Source organism: Eptatretus burgeri, chromosome 2 (assembly GCF_056783735.1).
Source record: "Eptatretus burgeri isolate ZD-2024b chromosome 2, Ebu_testis_v1, whole genome shotgun sequence".
NCBI classification, from domain to species: domain Eukaryota; kingdom Metazoa; phylum Chordata; class Myxini; order Myxiniformes; family Myxinidae; genus Eptatretus; species Eptatretus burgeri.
Window position 1 is genome coordinate 115,408,827 of NC_140962.1, and position 25,337 is coordinate 115,434,163.

The following is a 25,337-nucleotide window of genomic DNA, read 5'->3' on the forward strand; positions in this document are numbered from 1 at the left end:
ACACGCACTTTTGATACAAATGAAGATATTCGCCCCTGTGGCGCCAATCACACTGACTTGCACAACAAAGCAGACAAGTGAGGACTTTAGCAAATGAATGGGCAATGAATCAGCATCTCTGCACCACTCTGACACTGCAGGGATGGTCCAGCTCGATCCACTGCATGAATGGTAAATCAGCTGGTGTCCCTCACACCGAGGAGCAAATTCTGGGCAGAGTCTGATGCTCGTAGGCCAAGCTGCCAGAAGAGAGAGAGAGAGAGAGAGAGAGAGAGAGAGAGAGAGAGAGAGAGAGAGAGAGAGAGAGAGAGAGAGAGAGAGATATATATATATATATATATATATATATATATATATATGATCTCTGTTTTTGTGCATGCAAGGACACGGCTCATATCCTAAAGAGCACCCTCAAGCATGCAGCCAAGCCTTCCATGTAGACAGGATTTACACGACACGACACGTGCTTGCCCAAAGCTGCTCTCTGATGAATGGTCACTCCCTCCTCAGTGCACATATTACATTTGCCTCAACTCTGACGTGTCACTGTTACAGGTGTAAATCTAACCTACTCGAGCACATGGACCAAGCTATTCTTAACACATTCAAGTTATGGACCCTCCCCCCCTTTTCCACATAACAATACTTGAGTCTTAATGTTACTTTACTCCCACTCTCAACCTCTACTTTTTCTATCCTTGCCAACTCTTTTCTTCATCTCAAACTTCTTCACCCTTGCCCTCCCAGGATTCTCCTTAAAATATGAATTACCTGCTCACATTCCTCCACCACACTATCTTGCTTCATTCTCCTTCATACTAGCAATTCTCAAAACATCCATTCTCCCCCCCCCCCCTCTCGCAAATTTGTGTACATTCCAAGGAGCATACATAATGATGATTTGAATTAGGAAGAATAAATAAACAAGTTTTAAGTTTGAGCACACATCACTTTCAGTATAAAATACGTGGCAAATAAAATTGTATTCTACTTTACTGTACATTGGGGCATCAATTGAGCTTCCAGAAAATCACAATGATGGACCAATGAGCATGAAATTTAACATAATAAAATGAAATAAAATTGTATACATGCAAAAATAATGGTGATATGGCTGAGGATGGCGAAAAATAAACATCTCCACGGGGCAGTCTTTCCTGTTCCAGATTTGTCGTATTAATTACTACACTTTCAGTACATGCCGAGATTCTTGCCTGCAGTCCTATAGAGTCTGCTCAAATAAATTGGCTGATCTGTGTCAGTGGATAGGAAGCAAGTGTGCTTCAGGGTTCAGTCATGTTGAAGGTGTTTTCTTCTCCAATCAATCAGCCCTTTCGCAGTTTCACCACCTCCAATGATCGGAGTTAATCAAGTCACTCCCAGTATGGAGGAGGAGTAGATTGGGACCATACTCTGTGCAGAGCGTTGGTGCTGTTTAAGCAGTCTCTTTGGCTAATGGGCACAATCCTGGATGGGTCGCCACTCCGAAACAGTATACCAGCAACTGGCACTCATTTTGCCAACCTCGGAGAGATGACAGGCCAAGTTAACCCCACCTGGTATTAATTCAACAGCTGAGCGGGATTTGAACTCAGGACCCGAGGATCCAAAGCCCACCACCCTAACCATATACATTTCCCCGCATGGAGAACCAAAAACCAACAGCAGTATAACCCCTTCTTAATCAATAACAGTGTATTCAGACTGTGATGTAAAAAACATTGATTGGCGAGTAAACTCGCACACAGAAATAGAGTATATATTTAACTGGTTAAAAGTTGAAAATTATTCAAATAACTCAAATTTGTTTATAAATGTTACTGTTGCATACTCACAAGGACTTATGTTTAGCGATTTTTTTCTGTCTTGTCACTGGATGATGCATTAATGGACACGTGTTTTGGCCATCGCTTCTGATCTGTTTTCCACTTTTACCATCTAATTTCTGGAATCATACTCAATTACAGTATCCTTCAACATTGTCTTTGCATGACATCTCAATGTACGATTTTAATTTTATTTCGTGTTTCAGGTAAAGTAGAGAAACATACATCCCATGATCTTGAGGATGTGACACCCTCACGGTATGAAATGTGTGAAATCACAACTCTTAAGTGTTTCCTTACAAAACAAATGTTGACAAGAAATGGAAATGAGAAATGTGGTAGCCAGGAAGACATTTTGTGCACGGGAACGTGCTAACCTGATTTACCATTACAGTATTGATTGGTTGTCCTCCCCTCAAGAAAATATTTGTTTTGTTTCACTGAGTTCCATTTTTGCTGTCCAGTATGTTAGTAAGTTTGATCAATCGTGTGTTTTTTGATCAGCCTCCGGGGGAGGGAGGCGGGGGGGGGGAGAAGTGTTTCCCACCCTCAGGTAGGTTTCCTACCCTACCTTTGTATCTACCCTCAGGAGAGCCAGAAAACAACATCTTTCTAAGCTCAAGTCTGAACTTTCAAACCTCTCTCCCTCCTCCAAATCCTGGTGGCATCTAATCAAATCTATTTCTGGTGTATGTTCCTCCTCCATCCCTCCCTTACCTCAAATCGCCACACTGCTGATAGCGCACGTGAAAAGGCTGAATTCCTAAACTCGGTGTTTGCATCGAAAGCTTGTATCCAAAACCCATCACTTTCTCCACCAACCTTACCCAGTCACACCCAACTGTCCCTGGACTCTGTGTCCTTTTCTCCTGACAAGGTGGTCACCTTGCTGTCAAACCTCGACTCAGATTCTGCAATCGGTCCAGACGGCATCAGCCCACGTGTCCTAAAAACCTGCTCCTCTGCTCTTGCTCACCTACTCTCTGTTCTGGTCACCCTCTCATTTGCTCAAGCTCATCTGCCATCTGCTTGGAAATCAGCAAACATTACTGCCCTGCATAAAAAAGGTGCAAAAAACAGATCCCCGCAACTACAGACCAATCAGCCTTCTCACAATCATCAGCAAGGTTATGGAATCTATCATCGCTTCAGATATTAAATCCTTTCTCTTCTCCAATGGCCTGATTTCCGATCATCAGATTGGTTTCAGACCAGGTCACTCTACCCTGGATATGCTGCTTCTGCTCTCCCAACAATGGATGGAGGTGCTCAATGCCGGACATGAAATCAGATCCATATCCCGAGACATATCGCATGCTTTTGACATGGTCTGGCACCCTGCCCTGCTCACGAAACTCTCTTCCTATGGTATCCAAGGCCATCTCCACTCATGGCTCGCAGACTTCCTCTCCTGTTGCAGCCAACGTGTGGCCCTAAATGGAGTTCTTTCATCCCCTTTTCCTGTCCAGGCTGGAGTTCCTCAAGACAGTGTTCTGGGCCCTCTTCTTTTTCTGGTTTTCATCAATGATTTCTCCAACTCTCTGGAAAATCCTCTATATCTCTTTGCTGATGACTCCACCATTTGCCTTACCATCTGTTATCCCTCAGACCGGCAAGTGGCAGTTTCTTCGCTTACTGCAGATCTGGATAAAATCATAAAATTGTCCAACACGTGGAACATGTCTTTCAATCCGGACAAATCTCACACTTTCACTATGTCTCTCCGAAAGGACCGTTTGGAACCCCCACCCCCCCCCCCATCACCAACTTTCTCAACAATCCTCTGGAAGAAGTCCTTTGTTTCAAGCTTCTGGGTCTCACGATGTGCCATGATCTTTCCTGGGGAAGCCACATATCAAACCTGGCCTCCAGAGCCAGTCGCCGACTGGGACTCCTCCATCGTGCAAAGTCCTTCCTCGGCCCACCTGAGCTCCTGACCACATACAAAGCTTTGGTCTGCAGCCTGATGGAGAACTGCGCTCCCCTCTGGGCTGGTGCTCCTGCCTCCCACCTTTCTCAGCTTCACACTGTGGAAACCAAGGCATTTCGGATCATTGGCATCTCCCACGATGAGGCTGAGTCTTTGGGCCTCTCACTCTCTCACCACAGGCAGGTCGGTGGTCTTTCTGTCTTCTAACGTCTCCTCTCCAGTCTTGCCCCCCCCCACCCCGTTCTCTCTGCGATTTGTCCCCACCACATTTTCGCAGGGCGCTCAAAGTCCGCCAACAACCCCCTTCTGGTAAAACTACCAAAATCACGAATCACTGCTCACCTTCACGCTTTCATTCCTCTTTTTTCCCACCTTTGGAATATACTCCCTCACTCTATTCAATCCCATTCTTCCCTCCAGGCCTTCAAAATAGCTGTTCACCACCACCTCTTATCATTCCCCATCCAAATCCTTGATCTTTTCTACCTCCGTTAATCCACGCCAAGCCCACCTCTTTCAAATTCCCTGCCTTCCTTTCTGAAAGTCCCTGTAATGTCCATATTGTATTTCCCATGTCCCCGCCCCATCCCTCTCCCTTCCACACATCTCATGTCTCTGTTCTCCACTGTTTTGTCCTTCCCACTCCCTCCCCTCTTGTCTCATCCCCCCCCCTTGCTGTGCATTGTGTGTTCGCTCTCATACGAGCCTCGACAAGGTATACAAAAAAAACAAACAAAAAGGCACCTGGTAGTCAGAATGATGGCATCACGACTCGAGCAATACTATTCTTTCAATTTCTTCACTTGTTCTTGTTGTCTTCTTGACTAAAAATTGCAAACGTACACAAATCATTGTTTAGTTGCGCAGTCACCTAAAAAAAAATCATTATTGCAACCTCTAAAAACATCAAACACAATTATATATTTCATAGAAACATTAAATTGATTAAAAATATATCTCACATTGAAACATCATGCAAACCACAAGGTTGAAGGATAATGCAAGACGATATGGTTCCAGAAATTTGATGGTAAAAGGTCTAAAACAGATCAGGGGATAGCCAGAAAATTTACATATGAATGATGATACAGTAACAGGAAAGGACAAAAAAATCACGAATCATAATCATGCAAATAACGATAACAACTACGACAATACGACGACTACTACTTATACTACCCCAACTGCTACTTATACAAAAACTAGAGAATTAATAGAGGTATTTGAATGCCAAATCTCACAGTTACTCTGAACTCAGGGCATGAATATTTTGTCAAAGTTCGACTAAACATCACTTTCTGTACAGTAGTTCGTGTGAGGACATCACTTTCTGTAGTTCGCAAGAGGGTAAGCTCGACCAAAACAAAACAAGTGTTTTTTGTGTGTTGTTTTGTGTATTTTGTTATCGTGACTTGTGTCATGGGCTGTGGGACTGTATTTTTAAAGCTGCGGTTGTGTTCATAACAGTTTTAGCAGGTATTTGTGTTAGTTCATTGAAAGAAGCAGGAGCCTTTGTGTTAAGTTTAGCATTTAAGTCAGTTGGGGCCTTGGGAGTATGGGGTGAAAAAGGGTATAAATAGAGACCAAAGGAAAAAGGAAGAGGAGTTCATAAAATGGGATAGATGCTCAATGGGGACCATATCAACAATCGGGGAAGCAGAGGGTTCTTACTGTTGCAGGTAGTGTGAGGAAATAGGCCACTTGAGGATGGTTTTTACTAGGTTGAAGGAACAGATAGATAATAATTTGCTACAAGTATCAGAATGTGAGAAATTTGGAGATAATAGTTGGTTATGGTTGTGGAGTGAGGTTGCTGAGGATATTTGAAGTGGTGACGGTGCAGCAGGAGCAGGCAGTGGTGACGGTGCAGTGGGAGCAGGCAGTGGTGATGGTGCAGCGAAAGCAGGCCATGGTGACGGTGCAGCGGGAGCAGGCAGTGGTGACGGTGCAGCGAGAGCAGGCAGTTGTGACGGTGCAGCAGGAGAAGGCAGTGGTGACTGTGCAGCGGGAGCAGGTAGTGGTGACTGTGCAGCGGGAGCAGGCAGTGGTGACGGTGCAGCGGGAGCAGGCAGTGGTGACGGTGCAGCGAAAGCAGGCCGTGGTGATGGTGCAGCGGGAGCAGGCCATGGTGACGGTGCAGCGGGAGCAGGCAGTTGTGACAGTGCAGCGGGAGCAGGCAATGGTGACCATGCAGCGGCAGCAGGCAGTGGTGACCATGCAGCGGGAGCAGGCAGTGGTGACACTGTGCAGCAGGAGTCGGCAGTAGTGCTGTTGCAGTGGGTGTCAGTAGTGGTGGTGCAGGTGCAAAAATAGAGATGGTAGACATGAGGTCTGGGAGACAGTTTTTGTGGGTGATGAGATGATTAAATATGTAGATTCTTCATTCTGCAGGAAGGATCGCAGACATCGAATTCTGTGCAGTTTTGAAGGAGCAGTAGTTAGGGACATTGAATGAAGAGTAAACGATATCATATCGGGTCATGGGAGGAAGAAGTTGGTTGTGCTACACCTCGAAGCAAATGATTGAAGGAAAGTTTACTGCAACCGGTCCAGACGGCATCAGCCCACATGTCCTAAAAACCTGCTCCTCTGCTCTTGCTCACCCTCTCTCTGTTCTATTCACCCTCTCATTTGCTCAAGGTCATCTGCCATCTGCTTGAAAATCAGCAAACATTACTGCCCTGCATGCAAAACAGATCCCTGAAACTACAGACCAATCAGCCTTCTCCCAATCATCAGCAAGGTTATGGAATCCATCATCGCTTCAGACATTAAATCCTTCCCCTTCTCCAATGGCTTGATTTCTGATCATCAATTTGGTTTCAGACCAGGTTGCTCTACCCTGGATATGCTGCTTCTGCACTCCCAACAATGCATGGAGGTTCTCAATGCCGGATATGAAATCAGAGCCATATCCCGAGACATATCGCATGCTTTTGACACTATCTGGCACCCTGCCCTGCTCACCAAACTCTCTTCCAGGGCCATCTCCACTCATGGTTCGCAGGCTTCCTCTCCTGTCACAGCCGTGTGGCCCAAAATGGAGTTCTCTCATCCCCTCTTCCTGTCCAGGCTGGAGTTCCTCAAGGTAGCGTTCTGGGTCCTGTGCTTTTTCTGGTTTTCATCAATGATCTCGCCGACTCTCTGGAAAATCCTCTTTATCTCTTTGCTGATGACCCCATCCTCTGCTGTACCATCGGTCATCCCTCAAACCAGCAAGCAGCAGCTTCTTCGCTCACTGCAGATCTGGGTAAAATCACAAACTGGTCCAACACGTGGAACATATCTTTCAATCCGGACAAATCTCACACTCTCACTATGTTTCTCCGAAAGGACCATTTGGAACCCCCCCCCCCCCCATCTACCTGAAAGAAGTGCTTTCATTCGAGCATCTGGGTCTCACTGTCTGCCATGATCTTTCCTGGGAAAGCCACATTTCCAACCTGGCCTCCAAAGCCAGTCGCCGACTGAGAATCCTCAGTCGTACAAAGTCCTTCCTCAGCCCACCTGAGCTTCTGACCACATACAAAGCTTTCATCTGCAGCCTGATGGAGTACTGCTCTCCCCTCTGGGCTGGTGCTCCTGCCTCCCACCTTTCTCGGCTTCATGCAGTGGAAACCAAGACATTAAGCATCATGGCATCTCTCGCAATGAGGCTGAGTCTTTGGGCCTCTCACTCTCTCACCGCAGGCAGCTCGGTGGTCTTTCTGTCTTCTACCGTCTCCTTTCCAGTCTCGCCTCCCCCCCCCCCCCGCTCTGTCTGCAATTTGTCCCCACCATATTTCTGCAGGGCGTTTAAGATCCGCCAACAACCCCCTTTTGGTAAAACTACCAAGACCACGAATCACTACTCACCTTCACTCTTTCATTCCACTTTTTCCCCACCTTTGGAATAAACTCCCACACCCTGTTCAACCCCATTCTTCCGTCCAGGCCTTCAAAACAGCTGTTAACAACCACCTCTTATCGTCCCCCATCCAAATCCTTGATCTTTTCTACCCCCGCCAATCCACCCTAAACCGACCTCCTTACAATTCCCTGCTTTCCTTCCTGAAAGTTCCTGTAATGTCCATCTTGTACACCCCATGTTCCCCACCCCATCCCTTTCCTTTCCACAGATCTCCTAATGTCTCTGTTCCCCACTGTTTTGTCCTTCCCACGCCTCTCTTGTCTCATTCCCCCCTTCCTGTGCGTTGTGTGTTTGCTCTCATGCGAGCCTCCACAAGGTATACAAAAAAAAGAGGTTTTGAAAAATACATTCAGGATATTGGTAAAGCAGCTGAAAGCAAAGGGTTGTGAGGTCATGTTTTCTGGGATTCTCCCAAGATTAGGAAATGATATAGAAATTATGAGCAGAACAATAGTTGTCAACCAATGGCTAAAAGAATGGTGACGGGAGGAATGTTTTACATTTAAAAAGCAGTGGCAATCATTTCAGGGACAAAGGGAGAGTTTCCAGAATGATGGCCATACTGGTATGTTAAATAGAAAGGGGGCAGCAAGGTTTGCAGTGGGAAATGAAGAAGGAATTCAGGCTTTTTTAGGTCAGCCGAGGGTGGGGAAGCAATTAAGGAAGGAACTGATGATGTAATTTTGATGTGTAAGGGCAGGTAAAAAAATAGAATTTCAGGAAGGGAAAAGTTAAATATATTCTATACCAATGCCAGAAGTTTAAATAAGAAGATGGAAGAGCTTGAAGCTAAAGTAGAGAGCGAGGAGTACGATATAGTTGCAGTAAATGAGAAAAGTGAGGTTTAATGAAGATAGTAACAGGACAGGATTGGAAGGCAACAAGGTGTATCGGTGTGATCGGAAGGAAAGAATAGGAGGAGGAGCAGCAATCTGGGTATAGGACAGCATTGCATCAAGAGAAACGGGTGACATTAAGGAAGGATTGATGTCATGATTCTGTTTCGGTAGAGATTGGAGATTGTAAAAACAGTAAGATACTGGAAGGATGCTTTTATAGGGCTCTGTGTGTGAAGGGCATGTGGTAAGGGAAGAGTACTGATTGTGTGGGATTTTAACTTGCCACGGATAGATTGGGTCCAGGAACAGGGAAAGGGCAGCGCAGATGAGGATTTCCTAGATTTAGTCCAGGATTGTTTTTTTTACCCAGTTTGTAGATAAGCCCACTCGATGGAGTGCAGTGTTAGACCTCCTTTAAAATAACAATCCCAATATGGTGGAGGAGGTGGAGGTCGGGAAGCAAATAGGAGCAAGTGACCATAACATTGTGTGTGCAAAGATTCTGTTAAGGGTTAGAGTTCAGGATAGTAGGGTAAGGCGATTAGAATTCAGGAAGGCACACCTTGAGGGTATGAGGAGAGTTGGGTGATGGAGACTGGGAGATGCTAACAATAGGACAATCAGCATCAGAAAAATGGGAAACCTTGAAGGACCAAATGTGTCGAGTGCAGAGTAAGTACATTCCAATGAGGTGTAAAACTGGAAGCATAAAGACGACAGAGTGGTTGAGTAGTGAGATAAGGAATGCTATTAAGGCAAAACAGAAGGCATTTATTAGGTTTAAAATAACAGGACTGGAGTTAGATTTATATCACTATCAGAGTAAACAGAGGCAGGTTAAGAAAATAACTCGGCAAGCCAAAAGAGAGTATGAGAAGGACGTGGCAAAGAATATTAAACACAAGCCGGTAGGCGCGATGGGTTTCCGAGCATGGAAACTATAAGACATAGAGCAAAATGGATGTCATATAGCGGATAGGGAATCCCCTTAAGATTATGCATATCAAATATCATCCAGTTCCATCTACTCGGTATCCATTTGAATGAAAAGGACCCAAAATGCGGTTTGAAATCGGAAATCCCCAAAGTTCGAGGGGGTGTTGTGGGTGAACAAAGATCTAAATCGAAAATCCGGCTTGAGAGTTTGTGCACAATGTATTCCAGACGATTAGTGTGAATTTTCATGACCATCCGACCATAACCCGAGGAGGAGTAGGATTTGGCGCGACGGCACCTCCAGCTCTCGCATATTATCGATTTTTGCACTAATTGACCTTTGACCCCTGACATAAGCAAAATCGGTCAATATGTCCTGAGGCAAAGTTGTAGTACTCATTGAGTACCATGAACCTGCAAAGTTTCATTTGTATCGATGCACTCACCTGGTCGCGAGGGGGCCTTCAATTTTCGCCAATTTTCATGCATACACTAATTGTAGGGGGCGCTGCGGGTAAAGTATTCCATATATCACAAAACCGGAATATATTTGATGGAGCATCACCTGTAGATCATTCGTGCCAACTTTCATAACCCTACGTGGGATAATGGCTTTCGGAATTGATTTCGCGTGAACCGTACCGATTTTGAAGGTTTTTCGTTTGTTGCTAGGGAACCATAGTGTCCCCAGAAACCATCGCAATTTCCAAAGTACTAGGTCATTAGATGTACCTACCACCCGAGTTTAGTCAAAATCCGCCCACGTTTACTACCAATTATGCTGATGACAAACGAACAAACATCCAAATAAACCAATGTCACCCGCAGGGTGACCCGTATCTTGCCAAAAGGTGACCACGTGTGACTTCTTTAAGGTCACACTGAGGTGAACAGAGCTGCTATCCACCAGGAGCGACTCCTTGAGGAATATCTGCCTAAGAGAGATTCCGATGAGAATCGTTCTACAGAGTAACCATGAAAAATATGCGTTTGCCTCATAACGTCACAAAATGACGTCATAATGTCTCAAGCTTGACATATCTAGAAAGCACTCATCGAGGTGTTCAATTTGAGGTACTACACGATATGGTTCCTAAAACTTGAAAATTTGACCTTGGGGTCAAATATGTTTGACCTCAGGCGCTAACCATGAAGGTCAAGGCCCATCGCCACCAAAAATTAATCAGCTGAGCGCCAGACCATGAACTATATTCCCATGAAGTTTGAAGACGATCCGATCAAAATTACTCAAAAAATAAGGGTTTCGTCGACTTTCCTGATTTGCGACAAAGTGACCTTGACCTTTGACCTTCAAAATTTTATGTACTGAAAGGGACCTCTATAGGCCTCTGATATGCGAAGTTACAAAAATTTCCAATGATAACTGTGCTCTGCAGAATTTTTTATACGTGATTACAGACAAACAAAAAAAAACATACAAGCTGACTAACATATCTTGCAAAAACTTCGTTTTGGCAAGATAACAAACAGACAGAATTACTGACAATAAGGGTCACCTATTTCGGCGACCCAATAATAGCAAGGCTTTCTTTAAGTGGATCAGGGGAAAAGAACAGGTTAGGACCAGTGTGGGCCCATTGAGGAAGAGCACCGGGAGAGTGGTTGGTGAGGAAAGTGAAATGGCAGGCTTATTAAACAGGTATTTTGCTTCAACTTTTACACAAGAACAGTCAGGAGAATTGCCAATAACTGAGAGTATAAATCAAGGAGGCGAGGAATGGCTTTTACAGAAGATTCAGGTTGGAGTGGAGGAAGTAAAGGAATAGTTAGGAAATCTAAGAGTAGATAAGGGTCAGATAATATGCACCTAAGAGTATTGAGGGAAGTGTCGGAGCAGGTAAGCCAGATATTAACGGATATTTTCAATTGCTCACTGGAGTCAGGACAGATACCGGATGAGAAATATAATAGATAGTAGCATAGTAGAAATGTAGAGTAGCAAATGTATAGTAGAAATGTAGAGTAGCAAATGTAATACCATTATTTAAGAAAGGATCCAGAGAAGAATTGGGAAACTATAGACCTGTTAGTTTGACTTCAGTTGTGGGAAACGTGTGAGAGACATTAATTAAGGACCAGATGTGAAACCTTTGAAATAAATACAAATTAATTGCAGGTAGTCAGCATGGGTTTACCAAAGGTAGTTCCTGTCGAACAAATATTTTAGAGATGTATGAAACAGTGGGTGGGTGGATGAGGGATTGGGTGGATGATGTTAAGGCAGTGAACATACCATATCTAGACTTTAAGAAGACATTTGATAAGGTACCAGGTAATCGGAGGTTGTTAACCAAAGTGAGGGCTTGTGGAGTGGCTGGTCAGGTAGCTAATTGGATTGCAAAGTGGCTTAGTGATAGGAAGCAAAGAGTGGTTGTGAGTGGGAGGATGTAAATAGAGGGGTACCTCAGGGGTCAGTACTCAGACCATTACTATTCATTATTTATATCAATGATTTGAATTGTGGGATAAAGAGTAAGCTTTCCAAATTTGCAGATGACACAAATCTTGGAGGTACGGTGGATAGCAGAGGGGGTGGTGATCAGATTCAGGGAAGTATTGATACTTGCAGAGATTGGACAAAAGATTGGTCGATGCAATTTAATCTGAGCAAGTGTAAGGTGTTGGGGATGGGAAATAATCATGAAAATAGAGATTACAGGATGCAAGGAGTAATTTTGGAGTGTGTGACATGGGAGAAGGATCTGGGAGTGGTAATAGATACAGGAGGTAAGCAGGCAGCACAATGCCAGGCAGCTATAGGTAAAGCAAAGAGGGTTTTAGGTTGTATTCGGAGGGAGATCATTTATAAATCAAAAGAGGTGGTATTAACATTGCACAGGAATTTAGTGAGGGCCACATTTAGAATATTGTGTGCAGTTTTGGTCACCACAGTTCCGGAAGGACAGATGCCATAGAGAGGGTTCAGTGCATGGCTTCGAGATTGATTCCAGGCCGAGCGAGACTTAGCTATGAGGAGTGGCTGAAGGAGACAAGGCTTTATTCACGAGAAAGGAGGCGGTTATGAGGAGATATGATTGAGATGTTTACGATAATGAAAGGTAGAGATAAAATAAGCGCATATGAATTATTCAGCAGAGTAGACAGTAATAGGACCAGGGGCCATTGCCTGAGAGTAAAGAAGAGGAGAGTTAAGATGGTAGCAAGGCAGGGGACTTTTACTCAGAGAGTAGTTAATGCATGGAATGATCTCCCTGGAAAGGGAGTGGCAGCAGAAACAGTAGATAAGTTTAAATTGGAATCAGATAGGTACCTGGAAGTTATGGAGATAGAGGGGTATAGGGATGTTGACATGACTTTTCGGTAGTTTGAGCATTGATCAGTGATTGTGTACATGTGTATGGAATGCTGTTGGTGGGGGTCTCATCAAGTGGTGTTGTGTGGTTGACGTTGTGTGTGTTTTTACCAAAGCCCATGTCCCCTCCCCTGGGAAAAAATACAAAAAAAAAACAAAAAACACTGAATTTAAAAAAAACAAACATTTTGCTTTTTCTTATTTTCATCTTGTGTTGATAAATTAGTGTGGTATTCATGTGGCACAGCCATGATTGGCTGAATGGCCTCCACCTGTGTCTAATTTCCTTGTGTTTCCTTGTGTTAAACGGAAGGTTTTTGAAAGTGCAAAAAAAGCGATTTGTCTTCTTCATTGTTCAAGTACATAATTCAATTGAAATAAAATAGATTTTAAAGGCTTTAAAAAAATAGTTTTTTGGAAGTTTAACACTGTTGATGCAGCGTATTTTACACCACGTTATTTAATATCTTACATTGGTTCTTCACACCTGGTTTTTGTGTCCTTTATGACATCCTTTAAAATGGTAAGTTTCCTGTTTGGAATGATTTTTAATTTTCTTTCACTGCTCGATAGGCAGACAGACGAAAAAAAATTACCTTACTCCTCTCTGGGCATGCGTGTTTGGGATGAGATTTCACAAAATTTTCCAATTTCACAGTCAAATACCGCGAAGCCACAGGTTCGTGTTCCGATTCATGTTCTCCATTGTTCAAAATATAAAATTCAATTTAAATTAAGTTGTTCTTCGATCACAGACTGACGTGTGCAGACAGACAGACAAAGTCAAACAATTGCTTCATGTCACTTTTTGCTTCATGTACATGGGGGTAACAACAATACTACTACTTCCTCTACTTCAACACCACCACTACTACTGCTCCTATTACTACAACTATTACACCAATGCTACTCCGTCTACTACTGTTGCCACAATACTGCTTTACTAAAACAATACTACAACGACAATACTACCACTATTACGACAGCAATACTACCACTGCTATGACAACAATAAAAATACTTCTGTGATAACAATGACGATTACTACAACAGTACTCGTCCTACGTTGATGAAGGAAGCAAATAAAACTGATTGGCATTTTAAATTTCTAACCAGTTAAATCCTCAATGGGTCTTTTTTTAAAGACATGATATCAGGCTTATAATGGAGCTGTCTAACACACACATGGACATAGACAAACATATGCTACATGCTCAGGCACATGCTGCCATACCTGACCTGACCTGATATGCAATGCAACACAAGGCTGTTAGACAAGACAAACACAACCACTGAGCTTGGGGGAAGTTCTGTAAATTCCCAGGGTACTCTGGATATCAGTGACTTTCACAACATGGTTCCACCTTTCTCACCGCACTCAGCGGGGAATTTCCTCCTCCCCATGTTTACCAAGGAATTGTCTGTGCTCATAATCTTTAAAATGCTGAATACCAAGGAAGGAAGCAGCACGTACCATTATTAAAATTTTCGGTATGATTCGTCCAGGGTTTGAACCACCAATTTCCAAGACTCAGAGCAGATGCTCTAACCATTGCACCGAGTCTGGTCCCATTACCATAACCTCTTAACTCACAACTGATCATTCTGGCCTGGCGATCAGATGTAAAGACAGGGATTGTATCGATGTACATGGAAAAACCAGTTGAAAAGATTTGAAACAAAAATTTGATACTGGGGTGGCGACAATTGTTAAACTGCCACCCGGGCGGCTGCCGTTAGTAAAAAATAAACAAAATCATTTTAGTAATCGAGTATGAAGTGTAAATATATGCAGAATAAATGCAAATAATTTAATTGCACTTAAAAACATCAGTAAATACAGCACCAAATACTTTGTAACATGAACAGCATAAATTTACTGTAACCAAAACATTGAAAAGCAATAACTGAATCATATTCTGAAAGGGACAGATTGAACATGCACTGTAATGGGGTAAACAAGGAAATTGGAGCTACGAGACTCCTCTCTCTACATTCTCAACCTTATTCAATTTCAAACCAGCAATCTAAAACAAAACAATATAAGCATCAATATCCTCCTTTTCAACTTTTTAAATAAACTTTACGATATATTATGGAATTTCGAAATGAAATAATGATGCAGAATTTATGTGGATTTCTATTCTTGTATCTTCATTTAATTTTACCATCCTTAATCTTCAGAGTTTTTTTGCAGTAGTGACCTCCAATCCTGTGAAAGGAAAAACATCAAATGAACAATCCATGCAAAAAAAAGAAGCAAAAAAAGTTTATATCCAACTTAAAGATGGTCAATTTAGAAAAACATAATTTAACATGGTAACAATGATAGTTGTTTCTCAAAAAAAAAAAAAAATCATTTGATAAAAACGTATGTGTAAATTTTGTTGTGATTATTTTACAATCATGTGGAACTCATAAGCTGCAGTCGTGTTCATGATAATAACAAATGTAACTTTTTTAAAGCTCAGGAACATGGAAGAACAAGATGACCCCTGATCCCATTCTCTTCACTTGTGGTTTTTATCTACTTTCTCCCCTTGGACCTGTGAACCGACAAGCCAGTCCCTCCGTCCATCAATCATGTCATTGCTCCGCCTCCCTTCTCTCCATATACTGTGTGTATGTATGTATGTATGTATGTATATATATATATATATATATATATATATATATATATATATATATATATATATATATATATATATATAAAACATAACTATGCCCAATATGCCTGGTGTTGGCTTAATGGTTCGGGTGGTGGGCTTGAGGGTTGACTCTGCCTGTCATCCTTCCGAGGTTGGCAAAATGAGTGCCAGCTTGCTGGTATCCTGTGTTGGAGTGGTGACCTGTCCAGGGTTGTGCACAATAGCCCAGGAGACTGCTTAGGCAGCTCCAACGCTCGGCACAGAGTGTGGTCCCGATGGATGGATGGATTCTTAATGTTGCCAAAGGATGTCTTAGAACTCACCATAGGGCGAAGAAGAATTTTGTCTCTCAATGGACACTAGATACCATTGACCAGAGTCGCATGTACAGGCTTAATGGTGGAGCTGAGCTGTTCAAGAAGTTGAGGCATAAAACTGTACATGTGCTGAGGGTGGAGCATGAGGCCTTTGTGCGACAAATCTGTGAGGGGTAGAGCATCACCTGTGGTCAAGTGATTCTCATCCTGCTTAAAGGGGAATTTGTGCATTGCATTTTTCCAAGCCTGTCCCTCGGCGTTAGAGTGGAGGTTGGTGGGCTCTTGACAGAGGAGTCTGACGTGAAGGCCTGCTGGGCCGGTTACTTTGAGCGGCTGCACCAGGTTGACAAACAAGCTGTTGAGTTGGATGTCAGGGTGTCACGATTCTTATTGCTGACCTTCAACTAACTGTGATCCACTTCGTTTGTGGAAACACAGGCTGTAGTGAACCGGTTGAAATGGGATAAGGCTCTTGGGATCTGTGGCATGCATGCTGAACTTGTCAAGGCTGATGGAAATACTGTACTTGTGTCATTGAATGCTGTTCTGTGCTCTGTTTGGAACAAAGGCATCATTCCAACTGACTGAAAGAGGGTCCTTCTTGTCCTTCTCTGTAAGGGGAAGTGTGATCGCCAGGACTGCAACAACTACCAAGGGGTGATGGTGCTCTCAGTGCCGCCGGGCAAAGTCTTTGCTCAGACAATTCTTGAGAAGGTTCGCCACCACCTTCTTGAAAACCAGCACCCAGAGCAGTCAGGCTTCACACCAAAGAGGTCAAAAATTGTCCATATCCTTGCTCTTCGGGTCCTCACCTAAGCCTGGTGTTGGCTTAGTGGTTAGGGTGGTGGCTTGGGATCCGAGGGTCCTGAGTTAAATCCCCGTTGGCCGCTGAATTAATATACACCAGGTGGTTGACTCAGCCTGTCATCCTTCCAAGATTGGCAAAATGAGTACCAGTGTATTGGTAAGGGGGACACTGCATCAGCGGCATAGCCGCGTCCCAACCAATGATGCAACCAGCAGCCACAGGCTGCACAGGATTGTGTAATAGCCCCCACACGTTTTCAGCGCTTGTATGGACTGGATTCTGAGGACGATGTCGGAGAGATCAAGCTGCAGTGCATTGTTTGATTGTCAACATTTCTGACCTTGATTTCGCAGACGATGCAGTCATCTTTGTGGAGACTCTGGATATCCTTTGGAGCCCCCCCCCCCCCCGAGGTCTTGAATGAAGAGTCAGAACCACTGAGATTACAAGTTTTCTGGGTCAAAACTAAGATCTTGGCTTTCAGTGACATCTTGGATGTTGATATATTGTTTGTACCTGTTTGTGGTGAGGATGTTGAGGTCACAGAGGGTTTCACTGACTTTGGCAGTGATATTCATGTCTCTGCTGGCTGTGAGCCAGAGGTCATCAGACATCTGGGTCGGGCCTGGGGAGTCATGGATTCACTGGATCATGGGGTGTGGTTCTGCTGGTACCTGTGCAGGAGGACAAAAGTCCGAGTCTTCAGGTCTTTGGTGCTTCCAGTCTTGCTCTATGGATGTGAGACTTGGACTCTGACCAGGGATCTGAGACAGAGACTTAATTCCTTTGGTACCAGGTCTCTTCGCAGATTCCTTGGCTATTGCTGGTCGGACTTTGTGTCGAACAAGCAGTTGCTGAGAAAGACTCAAATGAGATTTGTCACCTGCATAGTCCGTGAGCATCAGCCGCGGCTGTATGGACATGTGGCTCATTTTCTGACGCTAATGCTGTTCACCAGATTCTCTCACTGAGGGAGCCTCGTGAGTAGAGGAGGCCAATGGGCCGACTTCATGCCTCGTGGTTGCAGCAGGTTGATCGGCATCTCAAGGAGATGGGGATGTGACAGGCATCTGCCGATGGGATGGCCAGTCGGAAGCCGCTGGAGTACTGGCAGGAAGTGGACACAGCGATGCATTGCTTCCATACATGACCTGACCTGACCTTTCCCCATAGATCATGCTTCGTCCACCAAACCATGCTTCCCATGCTGCACCATTCCCATCACTTCCTCCTGTTGCAACCACTCTTCCATTTCATCCACCTCTGCTCTTGTATTCCACTTCCGACTTGCCTTCTTCTCCAGGAGATCATTCTTCACCAATGGATCACTCCAATCCCGCACCATCATGAACTCCTGCACCCTCATCACCTCATACTCCTCGGTCGTCTCACCACAATACTCCTTGACTTTCTCGCCTTAAAGCCCATCCTCGCCCATCGCATCAACCTTTACAACTGCTCCAGCACCTGTACTGCTCCATCAGCTGACTGTTGGGCAACTGTCAGGTCATCCATGAATGCAAACATTGCTGGCAAGCTCTGACCAGGGGCTAGCTCCACTTCTTTCCAATGTATACTCACAGCTCGTATCAGCAATTCCATAACCAGCACAAACAAAATAGGAGAGATGGCACATCCCATCGGGATCCCCATTGCCAACTTCGGCCACTCTATAATGTCGGACTGTGCGCAAACCGCATGCAAAACTGATAATAATATGCCATCATAAAATCCCCAAATCTCTGTGGCAACCAAAATAAATCCATGGCATATTTGATCAAGGGATGTGGCACTGACCCATATGCATTATCCAAGTCCAGCCATACCACTGCAACATCCTTCTTTTTCCGCTTTATCTCCTGTAATACTTGCCAGACCTTTGTCGAGTGTTCATTATACATCCTGGTGAACCTGGTATTCCTGCCTTTTGTAGAGCCATCCACAAAACCATACATATGTTTCAACACCCAAAGGCAAACAAAGTGCACACACCATCAGGGGAGCAAGCTATTGCTCCCCTGATTACCTATTGCTCCATCACGGGCAACCTATTGTGTTCCAATTTCGTTATTGTGGTATTTAATTTCCTCCAATTGCGTTTTTTGAGCTGAGATGAGTCATTGTTTGCATCCACGTGTATGATTACCTGCAATTACGAGCCTTTTCTTGGTTCGTGTGCACCGTTAATTGCAGCAATCAGACCAGCTTACGGGAACGAAGCTAAATTTAATAATTAATCATCATCGAACAGGCAATGACATACGGAGATCCTGTAATACGAGATCTGCAAGATCTAGTAGACCCACAACAGTTAATAATGGTGCCCAAACGTAAAACAATTGACAAAATTAATCATGCCAAAAGGCAGAGAAAGGTTATGACATTGTGCGAAGAAGAAAGAAAGTTGTTGGATACGTCGGCAAAAAGTGAAAGTGCGGCATCTGTGGGCCACTATTACCGGATCAATGAATCAACTCTGTAAACGCGAGTCAAACAATCCATGCAAGGGTTTTTGCCAGCAAAGCACAAAAGGCTCATTCCAGTCCCATGATCCTCATATTGAAAGGAGAGAAAATGCGCCTGATGTTTGGATCAAGAACCAAACAGAGAAAAATGCCTTTGAGTGGATTGATGTATAGGAGAAACCATTGTGAATTTACTCTGACTTTGAATAGACCGGTGTTTGGGAGAAACCATTGTAGATTTCCCAACATTTTCACAAGGTACCCAGGGCCGAAGGCTCCAGGTCAACCGTGGCTCATGGAACGAATCGAGGCGAAGGGATTTATGCTGGAGCAGTTTCTTAACACCAAAGAGATAAGATTATTTTGTTAGAGGATGCTATCTTGTACCTTCCTATCCAAGCAGGGAAGATCTGCTCTGGAGCAAGGTGGTTAAGGATTGTTCTTCTATGTGGCAAAGCAGCAGGTGACTTCGTCATGCTCCTGATGATCTAACAACCATTGCAAGTTCTACATCCACATCTTTCTCACCTCCACTCTCCCCCCTTCGACAGCATCATCATCTCCAAGCCAAGTCTTGTGTTTTCTATTTTCGGCAGAGGACAGTATGAACAGTACGTAATATGTTTACCCTCACACACCTTGCTGTTTTGAAATAAATTCAAAAGGTGAAAGTCTTGTGTTTTTGTTTCATTTACACCGTATTCATTGTATTTACATGTTTACGGGTGTTTAAAAAAAGTGAACTATTTGAAAATTTTATTGTAGAAAAATTATAAAAGGTAGCAAGTTCAGTGATAGATTAATGGAAAGCATACACCATGCCATTTTCAAATCACTCATTATACTGCTTGTAATTGATATTTTTCACCAAGTTTCATCCAAATCCATCCACAACTTTTTGAGATATCCTGGTGGAGGTAATAAATTTACATCATGTCATCTTGCTTAATATTTTGATTTAATTACATTCATTGTTCTACCTGTTTACCAATGCAGAATGACACTAGTCTTAATGATCAAGAGGAGTTTTCCATTCTGTTTTTTTTCAAGTAAATGGGCTCAAATATACACTGGAATATTTTACAATCACTGTATACAACGTATTCAAAACAGGAAATGAAAAATCTTTACAACATAGTTGTTGAAGAACTTGCTATTTGCTGATGTAGGTGGAAGGAAAGGAACATGTTAGAAATACATTTAATACCCATATTTTTGTCGCTTTTGTCAGAATGTCATTATCTTATATGTAATATATTTAAGACAACCTCAGTGAGCTTGAGATTTTGAAAGAGATAATAAATTATGAGAGTGATAAAAAGAGAAAATATAACATCGGCATTGATCGATTTTCTTGAAATTATTACTTTTTCTTTTTTTTTTACAATGCTGTGAAATATATTACCTACCAGTAGTTTGAAACTGCAATTGTGGGAGATGAAATCCTGAATGAAAGGACATTCAAGAGAAATATTTTGGAAAGGTTCTGAATCACAGGAACCCAGCTCTTTATAAATGCAAGCAGCTATTTCCTGAAAAATATGAAGTATCATAAAAAATGCCGTTCACAAATTCAATAAACCTGTTAAATTGCTGAATCAAATGATCTTCACAAAAGTAAAACAAGAGGTTCTAATGGTTGCATGGTGCTGTATATTTATGTTGGAATTGGGGTGACTTTTATTTGTTATCTAGTTCAAAATTAAGTAATTTCACATCTTAAATTCCAGCTAATGTGCAAATTGGGTGGGCTAAGTTGATACAATGGATTATTAATGCTTTAACATAGGGATTATAAATATTTCTTTCAAATTAATGGTTTTCTTAATGTCACTGTTTAGACATGGTGCATCTTGAAAAATGAAATAAAAACAGTGACAACAACAAAATAAGAAAGTTCTCCATACAACTATGATTGAGGAGAATTATATAGTTTGGCATACAAGGTTGTGGCTTCACAATTAAGGTGGTTGGTGAAGGATCTTAAGGTCCTGAGTTACAGCCACAGACATGCCAAAATAACACCAGTCAGATTGACCGAGTCTGTGATCCTACTGTGGTTATAAAAATGAATATCAGCTTGCTGGGAGAGAGCCAGTTAAGTGTCCTGTGTCAGAGTGGAGACCTGTTCAGGATTGTGCCCCCTCGCCAAAAAAACTGCCTCAGAAGCCTTATGCACCAAGCAGGAGGATCATTCATATAATTTTGCAATGGGTTGATAAAATGGACCTTATTCATTATCTCTGTGCTCATATGTTCAATCACAATTTTCTTATTTTGCAATTCATTGTATCAATGTGATAATGGGTCATTACAGTATAACCAGCTTTTATAATTGCTGGTCGTTGTAGCAAAATTGTTGAGGTGTGTGCAGGCCCCCATCTATGTTCATAATTATAATGTAAATAAGTCAAGTTTGTTTCATGTCTGATGTTATCGATTCTATCTTGCATAATTAAGTGTGGGTTATGTAAGCTGAGGAGCTATTTCTTACTCAACCAAATCCAGTCAAACCTTGAACTTGAACCTTGAACTGTGTGTAAGAATACAGAAGACAAACATTTTCTGGTCCAGCCAGATTAGCGATGACAGTGTGAAGAGTATCAAGAGGAAAAGTCAGAAAGTAAATTTCACTTCGCTCTTCTATGAGCCTCGCTCTTGTAGAGACAAAAAACCTCACCTACCAGCCGAAGTTATGGATAAGAATAATGGCTATTCATCAGGTTTTTATGGCCTTTAGTTCAATTTGGGGTTCTTAAGTGTTTGTTATTTTCTTTGTCATGAACTTACTCCACCGTTTGGAGATGTTCTGGGCTGAAAGGATCGAAACCTCGATGAAAAACGGTGCCCAGCTGATGATGCAGGCACTTGGGAAATCAGTAAAATGATTACAAGTTAAGTTTATAACTTCAAATACAATAGCTTTTGTAAGTACTTACCAGTACATAATATATCTGTTTATGTGTGTGTGTGTGTGTGTGTGTGTGTGTGTGTGTGTGTGTGTGTGTGTGTGTGTGTGTGTGTGTGTGTGTGTGTGTGTGTGTGTGTGTGTGTGTGTGTGTATTGTTCTGTCAGGCTTCCTTCTTGGGACTATGATGCAGTAATTGATCTTTATTTTGATTGTGCATCGTGTTTTATGCCATCATTTGTTTATGAACTGATTTGGATATTTTTCACGTGAATGAACTTGTGTGAAACTTCCTGATTGCAATCGTGTGCAAAGGTTGATAAATAAATAATTATTCAGCAATCCGAGTCAGACCCACCAGCTCCTGTCTGCCGATCTCGCTCAGTTGGCGGACACGGGAGAATATTTAAGAAAAACAAGTTTCAGGCAGGGTTTCAATTCTCTCCTCTTTTCTCTCTGGTGGTAATAAATTGTCTTTGGCAATCTAAAAATAGCCTGCCCTGATAATCCCTGCTGGTGGAAAATGTGGTCAAGTTATAATAATAAAAAAAATCTTCTAGAAAAACATTTCAGAACTCACCGCAATCTATTTTCTTGGAATAGTTTTTCACATTTGGGCTCTTTGCTGTTGACGTTATATAGAAAGTTTAAATGATCAGCATACAAAAGACTTTGCTGATTGGCTTTGTAATTGCTTATTAGAGGAGAAAAGTGTGGTCCGGACAAAACGTTCAATAATTACATGTAATATCAGTAGGGGTACCCGGCATTGCCCATTGCTGTTCTAATCCTGTTGGCATTTTGAAGAAATCAATTATTTTTTCTATCTATTTTTGTGGGGGCCTCTCCCAGCAACATTTCCCTACACCCAATAAGGAATGGGGTTGGGGACAATTTAATATTACCTTTCACCGTAGCTACAAAGGCTTAGGCACTGTGGAGCAAATAAAAATAAAAAGTCCCCAAAAATCAAACTTTAAAAAAAAAAATTCAAAACAATCCCCCCCCCCCCTTAAAGCACTCCCCGTCACTCACTGATGAACCTCTGAAAGTTTGAGAAACTTCCGTTCAGCCATCTCTGAGAAAAATGGTGACACACAGACACACAAGTACATCTCTCTTATATTTATAGATATCTTACTGAAGGATATCGTGGAGCAGAACCCATGTTGCACAAAAAGTGCTGATTGTTGTCCAATCCGATTCCTCCATGACAGAAAACCTTTGTCAATTTTTCAACTGGTATCTCCAATGACTGAATAATTTCCTGATCATAGAAAAAGGAAGCACCATTTTCCACATTGCTTAAAAATTCCGAAGATTGCCAAAATAGCTACAAACCATTATAATCAAAGGGGAAAATCATTTGTTTACCTTTTACTTACATCGTTCAATACGTTTTCTTCATTCAGCAAAGGTTGTCCTATTGTAAGTGAAAGTGCTCTGTAAAAACCTTGGAATGAATCCACACTGACAGCAAAATATAGGAGAAAGTCAATGTAATGGAGAACTGGTACATCTTCCTTTCTCTCCATGAAAATATGAAACAGAGTCTGCCATGAGCAATGGGTAGAAAACAAAAATGAAGTCAAAATTTCTGTTCTACAGTTACAAGAAATCCATTTAAACATGTGCCGTGCATCAAAATGGTGATCTCTGCAGTAAAATACGATTAAATCCAATGAGGAAGCAAGTCTTGGAGAATGACTTTAAAAGTGTTCATACATTTATTTAATATTTTGTTAATCATGCATCTAAGTGACATTTAAAGCACAACACAACACATAAACCTTGTCCTGATGATGCATACTGCCATGACCGTGGGGATTTTTTGCCACACCAATCATCCTTTATACCTAGCATGGGCAATTTTTTCCGAGTCACAAGCCAGAACGACCCCCACCCATTGAAATAATGTGTCAAAATAATGTTATCTCGGCATGTGAGTAGGTGTGGTAGGTACAATACACAACACCAGCAATTCAAGAGGCACCAATCATATTTTACTGAATTTCAGCACACCAGCAAATAATTTATGGAGGAAATTCTGAAAAATTTCAATCAATTGCAACCAAAAGTGCAAACAGTGCTTCAGAAAGCAGATTGAAAATTTAGACACCATCACTGTCAGGAATGGTGACATATTATGCAGGGTAATTCCATGTTGGCGGACGCACAATTTTCACAAATTTTAGAAACTTTTCAAGTGAGTTTTCTTCATGTAGGAGGTCTGGAATTTTGCTGTGTGGCAATATGATTTTTTAGCCCTCGCAGTATTTAGGCATCACAAAATGGGGAGGCTGCTGGCATTCTCATATACAATGGACAACAGACTATGCTTGGTGTTGGATGCATGCTCAAAAATCTAAAAATCTAAAAATCCTTGCCTAACAAATTTCAAGGGGAAGTTCAAGAGAGGTAACAGGTATAGCATGATAACACTCCGATCATGCAATACAGTCAGGTTTAAGGTTATAAAAAACAGTTTATTCATATTATTTTGCTGATTACTTGAATGACCCATGACCTAATTAGTTTAGTGTCAGACACAATTTTTGTGGCAGATGCACATCTGCCAAGAAATCCATTTCACTTTCTGAAAAAGGTGTGTTTGAGGATACTTAAGATCAAGACCAGCGTAAAATAGACATATTATTGGCAAGTCGACAAAATTGAACAACCTTTCAATGCATGGAACAAATTTCCTATGCAGCATCAACCTGCATGAAAAGTGAGCATCATAGGATGTGCTCCTTCGTGAAATGGCAATTTCTTGGAAGGATGATTGATTTGTGAATGTCAATGTCAACTATTGGTGAACACAAAAGAGAACAAGAAAAAGAGCAATCAGAGATTGCAAACCCTCACCAGGACTTCTTTTGAGTGATGTATTTTTTTTATAGTTTTTAGGGTAAATCCAATATGGTTGCCAGACCATGTGACCTATGATGTCATATGTGTGACCCTTTTGTTCCTCATGGATAGGCGGCCATATGTATAAAGTTTCACCTCGATCTTTTTAGCCATTTCAGAGAAGATTTTTTTAAAGGTTTATTTTGAAAAAAACAATATGGCTGCCAAATCACGTGACCGATAACATCATGAAAAAAAATTTGTGGACCATTTTATCCCGAGAAGACCCTCAAAAATGTTTTTATACTGATCGGATGTAGCTTTCTACATATGCAATTTTGACGTCATAACGAAGGCACCTATGACGTCATAAAAATACCACACATTCTCCATGAGTACTTGCTATGTGCTACTTGTACACCCATGGTTTGGGGAACACTTTTGTGAAGTTTCCCCTTGATTTGTCCAGCCGTTCTGGAGAAGATTTTTATTTATTTATAGTTTTTAGGGTAAATGCAATATGGCTGCCAAACCATGTGACCAATGAAATCATATGTGTGAAG

General features: G+C 42.2%; 1 protein-coding gene across 12 annotated transcripts in view; it reads right to left on the reverse strand.

The window, feature by feature from the left end:
• Nucleotides 1-4,500: 4,500 nt before the first annotated feature.
• LOC147032885 (sperm flagella and cilia-associated protein 2-like) overlaps nt 4,501-25,337 on the reverse strand; it is a 204,223-nt gene continuing 183,386 nt past the window's right edge. For 3 of the 12 annotated variants that reach the window (XM_085870856.1, XM_085870853.1, XM_085870854.1), the window contains exons 27-30: nt 23,307-23,474; nt 23,063-23,188; nt 20,423-20,545; nt 14,573-14,987 (exon numbers count right to left, since the gene is read on the reverse strand). In XM_085870856.1, coding sequence (XP_085726982.1) covers nt 14,949-14,987; nt 20,423-20,545; nt 23,063-23,188; nt 23,307-23,474 — 456 coding nt within the window. In that variant the 3' untranslated portion in view covers nt 14,573-14,948. Of the gene's footprint in view, nt 4,581-14,572; nt 14,988-19,400; nt 19,597-20,422; nt 20,546-23,062; nt 23,189-23,295; nt 23,475-25,337 lie in introns of those variants that run through there. The other 9 variants (XR_015055389.1, XR_015055390.1, XM_085870855.1 and 6 more) reach the window with 9 other exon arrangements.